The 6,083-nt window shown below is 47.3% G+C and overlaps 1 protein-coding gene across 2 annotated transcripts in view; it reads right to left on the minus strand.

The window, feature by feature from the left end:
- The window catches only part of lta4h (leukotriene A4 hydrolase), a 57,220-nt gene extending 51,648 nt beyond the window's left edge, over positions 1–5,572 (minus strand). The window contains exon 1 of one of the 2 annotated variants that reach the window (XM_086009893.1): positions 5,316–5,572. In XM_086009893.1, coding sequence (XP_085866019.1) covers positions 5,316–5,471 — 156 coding nt within the window. In that variant the 5' untranslated portion in view covers positions 5,472–5,572. The remainder of the gene's footprint in view (positions 1–5,315) is intronic. The other variant, XM_086009892.1, reaches the window with a different exon arrangement.
- Positions 5,573–6,083: the final 511 nt, after the last annotated feature.

Here is a 6,083-nt window from a genome sequence, read left to right on the forward strand (position 1 = left end):
AGACAGAGAGTAGGGATAATGGGCAGGTACTCAAATTGGCAGGATGTGACTAGTGGTGCCCCACAGGGACCTGTGTTGGGGCCTCAACTATTCACAATATTTATTAATGACTTAGATGATGGTATAGAAAGTTATATATCCAAATTTGCTGATGACACAAAGATAGGCGGCAGTGTAGGTGGAAACATAAAATTACAGAGGGATATCGACAGATTAAGTGAATGGGCAAAACTGTGGCAAATGGGAGGTCACCCACTTTGGACCTATAACGGATAGAACAGGGTACTTTCCAAATATTGAAAAGCTAAAAACAGTGGAGGTCCAAAGAGACTAGAGGGCCCAGGTACATAGATCATTAAAATGTCATGAACAGATACAGAAAATAATCAAAAAGCTAATGAAATGCTGGCTTTTATATCTAGAGGACTAGAATACAAGTGGATAGAAGTTATGCTGCAGCTGTACAAAACCCTGGTTAGACCACACCTGGAGCACTGTGAGCAGTTCTGGGCCCCACACCTTAGGAAGGTATACTGGCCTTGGAGGGAGTGCAGCGTAGGTTTACCAGAATGATACCCGGACTTCAAGGATTAAGCTACGAGGAGCGATTACACAAATTAGGGTTGTATTCCCTAGAATTTAGAAGGTGAAGGGGTGATTTGATCGAAGTTTTCAAGATAATAAGGGGTAGATAGAGAAACTATTTCCGCTGGTTGGGGATTCTAGGACTTGGGGGGGGGAGGGGGGGGCAAAGTCTAAAAATTAGAGCCAGACCTTTCAGGAGTGAAATTAGGAATCACTTCTACACAACGCAAGGGGATACCAGAATCTTCATCTGATGCTTTATTATTGCACTGGAATTTTTTTTAATGCTTTTTTCCCCAATTAGATGACATCCAGGAACGTATAAATTTGTAGAACCTGTGTCTCATTTGGGACGGCACCCAGAGAAAATGTGGATTATTAGCACAAATTTACAGGCATACGCACCGAATCATCTAATAACATAGCTGATGTTAAATTTGTGTTTCTTTAAAAGAAATGGGAATGTCGCAGATGTTAATTTAACTGAATTTCACCGATTCTCCCGAGTGCCATTAAACTACTGGAATCTGCTGACTCTTTGCCTTGGAGTTATTTATTCTTTTCCTGTTTTTATTTCCTTTTATTCTTTGAGAAAACATCAAAGATCAATTCTCCAAATACATGTTGCTTCCATTTCCTGATTGGAGCACCAGCCCACATAATCCCAGATACACTTCCATGCTCGCTGCGCCCCTGGGATCCATGGTCCATTACGTTGCCCTCCAGTACGCAGCGTCAGAGAGCAAGTTCACGAAGGAGGGGCCCCATCAGGTAAGTGCGAATTCTATTTGGATGCCGGTGTACTCTGTAGGTAGGTACGCCGCCGACCGCAAAATCCAGGCCATTTGATTGGAGTTTGCACATTCTCCCCGTGTTTGCGTGGGTTTCCTCCGGGTGCTCCGGTTTCCTCCCACAGTCCAAAGATGTGCGGGTTAGGTTGATTGGCTATGATAAATTGACCCTTAGTGTTAGGGGGATTAAATATGGGGATCGGGTGGGATATGTGTTGGTGCAGGCTCGATGGGCCGAAATGGCCTCTATCTGCATTGTGGGGTTTCTGTGATCTGTGATTGATTTTACTTCAAAATGATTGCACTTTCAGAGAACCCACTTGGTCTTCGCTCCTCTTGGGCAACACCATGGGAGGTCAACTAGTAAACAATAAATGTAAAACTCCCAACACTTTCAGCGCTGAATGAACAGTTAATGCGCAAGTAAATAGGCCCAAGCTTCAGACAACGACACGTACTTGTGATTTACTGGACCTTGGCTCAACTTTTCTTTTAGATAAGACTAAGTTACGGGTCATTCACAACAGCGTGCCACGTTGTAAAAATGCTCAAATACCAAGGTGGTGAAGATTTCCTCTGTTTGCTAGGTACAACAAAACTATCAACCCATTTAGAAAGAACTAGTTTATCATTTTGTTACATAAACCTACAACCCCCCCATCCCAATCTGTATAAAAGAAATGGACACTTGGGAAAGGTCCCAGATGGAATACCCATAGAAAGTACTGCAGCAAGAACTGTTGCTTTCAGAAGTGGAGAAAATTGGAAAAGAAAACATAATGGTAGCAACACTACTCACTCATTTTTAGAAATCAATTATGCAGAGTCATCACACAGTGTTTCAACAGCGATAATTAATATCTTATCGGGGGGGTGTGGCGACAGGGGAGGAAGAGATAATAAATTGTACAGATTTTTTTTTTTTTTTTTTACAACCATACACGATATTAGATTCCACATCAGCAAAATTCAGTGTTAATTATCACATATCACATAGTCCATGTACCAAGGTGGCATTTAGGAAGTGTTCGCCAAAATTAACTAATGACTTACTCCTCAGCCAATACTTCTGCTGAGAATTTCCTCAGGAGTTCTCATGATCGACTGCTGTAACTTTAACAAAAACCCAGCTGATGCGGTGGCTCAAAAATCAAGGTTCGATCAGGAGAACCTCCTTGGAAATTCACCTGTGATTCATTTATCAAAAAGCTGGTCGCCCAATTCTCTGATGTCTAAAGCCTGATCCTGATTTTAGTCATCCACCGTTATTTTCAAACAAAGCATTGCCAATGTTTAATTTAGTAAGATTAGTTATAGCACGGATAAAGCGATTGAAGAGGAAACTACAGGGGGGTAGATGGGAATCCATAATAATGTTAACACATTTACAAGTCGATGGTGCCAAACCTCGGCTAAAGCTTTGGACAGATCCAAACCAACGCATTCAGGGTTCCAAAAGTGGGTAACCCAGGTAACAAGTTAAATCAGTGGATCAAAGTCGCTGAAAACAATACTAGCAATCGTGGACCAGGCCAGAACTTTCAAGATGATGCATAATTTTGAAGTTAACAGCATTTTCCAAGAATAAGGATAGTTGGAAGGGAAGTGGGATCTCTTTCCAAATGACAGGTTGAACATGACCAACTTTCCATGGAGAAATTTCAGTGGACTTGGAGTGAGAAGGTTTGTAGACAAGAGACACGGGTAAATTCAGATGCACACATCCCTTACGGTTAATCTGAGAGGTCGGTATAGTCCAGAGAGTGGTTAATGCAGCAGAGCTGGCGAGAATTGTGTTGGTCATAAAATAGAGCAATTTTAACCAGAGTATAACCGTTTGCAATTTTTGAAATCAGTCTGTAGAACTGCAATACGAGAGCCCACCATCTAACCTGAATATTGTACTTGGTCTTGACACCCTGTTACATCACATACCAACTAGTATACATTTAAAAAATATCAACTCCAATAAGACAGATGCTGAATGCATTCACAACAATACTCTGCTATAGGAAATGCTGAAGAGGTTTTTAATAAAACTAATAGGGTGGACGAGATTACTGGCACAAGTGATGGAACAAGAAACCTAATGGGCTTCAAGGATGAACTGGACAGGTTCTGATCAAAATGAGAGAGTCAAACCTACCACGGGAATACTGTAGATAGGTGGGCTAGATGGACTGACGAGCTTCTCCTGCCTGAAACTATTTTGACAGATATTCAATTGACTTTCAATTATATTTTCAAAGGGTAAATTCCTCTTGTAAAACAGTAGCCAGGCTTCATACCATCACATCAAGCATCGGCCACTATTAATGCCAATAGGGGCTACTCCTTACACCAAATAACCCCATAAATAAACCAGTGCCCAGTGACCCCCATATATAAACCAGTGCCCAGAGACCCCCATATATAAACCAGTGCCCAGAGACCCCCATATATAAACCAGTGCCCAGAGACCCCCATATATAAACCAGTGCAGAGACTCCGTATATAAACCAGTGCCCAGAGACACCCCATACATAAACCAGTGCCAGAGACACCCCATACATAAACCAGTGCCAGAGACACCCCATACATAAACCAGTGCCAGAGACACCCCATACATAAACCAGTGCCAGAGACACCCCATACATAAACCAGTGCCAGAGACACCCCATACATAAACCAGTGCCAGAGACACCCCATACATAAACCAGTGCCAGAGACACCCCATACATAAACAAGTGCCAGAGACACCCCATACATAAACCAGTGCCAGAGACACCCCATACATAAACCAGTGCCAGAGACACCCCATACATAAACCAGTGCCAGAGACACCCCATACATAAACCAGTGCCAGAGACACCCCATACATAAACAAGTGCCAGAGACACCCATATAAACCAGCGCCCAGACACACCCCATATAAACCAGAGCCCAGAGACACCCGTATATAAACCAGAGCCCAGAGACCCCCGTATATAAACCAGTGCCCAGAGACCCCTGTATATAAACCAGTGCCCAGAGACCCCCGTATATAAACCAGTGTCCAGAGACCACCCGTATATAAACCAGTGCCCAGAGACCCCCCGTATATAAACCAGTGCCCAGAGACACCCGTATATAAACCAGTGCCCAGAGACACCCGTATATAAACCAGAGCCCAGAGACCCCCGTATATAAACCAGTGCCCAGAGACCCCTGTATATAAACCAGTGCCCAGAGACCACCGTATATAAACCAGTGCCCAGAGACCCCCCGTATATAAACCAGTGCCCAGAGACTCCCCGTATATAAACCAGTGCCCAGAGACCCCCCATATATAAACCAGTGCCGAGACCCCCATATATAAACCAGTGCCCAGAAACCCATATATAAACCAGTGCCCAGAAACCCCCCATATATAAACCAGTGCCCAGAGACCCCCCATATATAAACCAGTGCCCAGAGACGCCCCCATATATAAACCAGTGCCCAGAGACCCCCCCATATATAAATCAGTGTCCAGAGACCCCCCATATATAAACCAGTGCCCAGAGACGCCCCCATATATAAACCAGTGCCCAGAGACCCCCCCATATATAAATCAGTGTCCAGAGACACCCATATATAAATCAGTGCCCAGAGACCCCCCCATATATAAACCAGTGCCCAGAGACCCCCCCCCATATATAAACCAGTGCCCAGAGACCCCCCCCCATATATAAACCAGTGCCTAGAGTAACGGTTTGGAGACGGAAAGCGGCGACCAATGCCCAGGCGCATCACCCAGAGCGGGAGCGGAGATGGCGGATGCCCAAAATGTGCAGCGGGTCAGGCGGAAACCCGCGCCGGCCGGCCCCCGACAGCACGGTGCCGGGCCGGCAGGTGCACTGGAAACACTGCCCGCACTGGAGATCAGCGACCTCCTCCCCGCCCCCGGGGTCGGGAGATGGCCCGCAGCCCCCCGCTCACCAGGTCGGACAATCCGTCCCGCAGGGCTTCCACGGTGAGCGCGGCGCCAGCCTGGATGGTGCGGGCCTGGAAGTCGACGCGCAGAGACAGCGCCAGGTGCCGGGTGGTGTAGTCGGCCGCCGCCGTGTAGGAGCTGCCGTCCCGCCGCTCCGCCATCCCCGCCGCTCTGCCCCGCTCCCAGCCCGGCCACTCGGGACCGGACCGGCACTGCGCAGGCGCGACGCACGGCCGCCGGCTCCCAGCTTCTGATTGGACAGCGCGCCGCGAGGAAAGGTCAGCACGAGGCGGAGGCGGTTAACAGTCCAGAGCGCGAGCAACTAATACACCAATGGCGTGACACTGGGCCTGACCAATGGAGTGACACTGGGCTGACCAATGGCATGATACCTAACTTGACCAATAGCGTGACTCTGGGCTGACCAATGGAGTGACACTAGGCCTGACCAATGGAGTGACTGGGCCTGACCAATGGAGTGACACTGGGGCTGACCAATGGAGTGACACTAGGCCTGACCAATGGAGTGACTGGGCCTGACCAATGGAGGGACACTGGGCCTGACCAATGGAGTGACACTGGGGCTGACCAATGGAGTGACACTGGGGCTGACCAATGGAGTGACACTAGGCCTGACCAATGGAGTGACTGGGCCTGACCAATGGAGTGACACTGGGCTGACCAATGGCATGATACCTAACTTGACCAATAGCGTGACTCTGGGCTGACCAATGGAGTGACACTAGGCCTGACCAATGGAGTGACTGGGCCTG

This window comes from Somniosus microcephalus, chromosome 17 (genome assembly GCF_052327205.1).
Source record: "Somniosus microcephalus isolate GS21.2 chromosome 17, FLI_Smic_1.0, whole genome shotgun sequence".
Classification (NCBI taxonomy): Eukaryota; Metazoa; Chordata; class Chondrichthyes; order Squaliformes; family Somniosidae; genus Somniosus; species Somniosus microcephalus.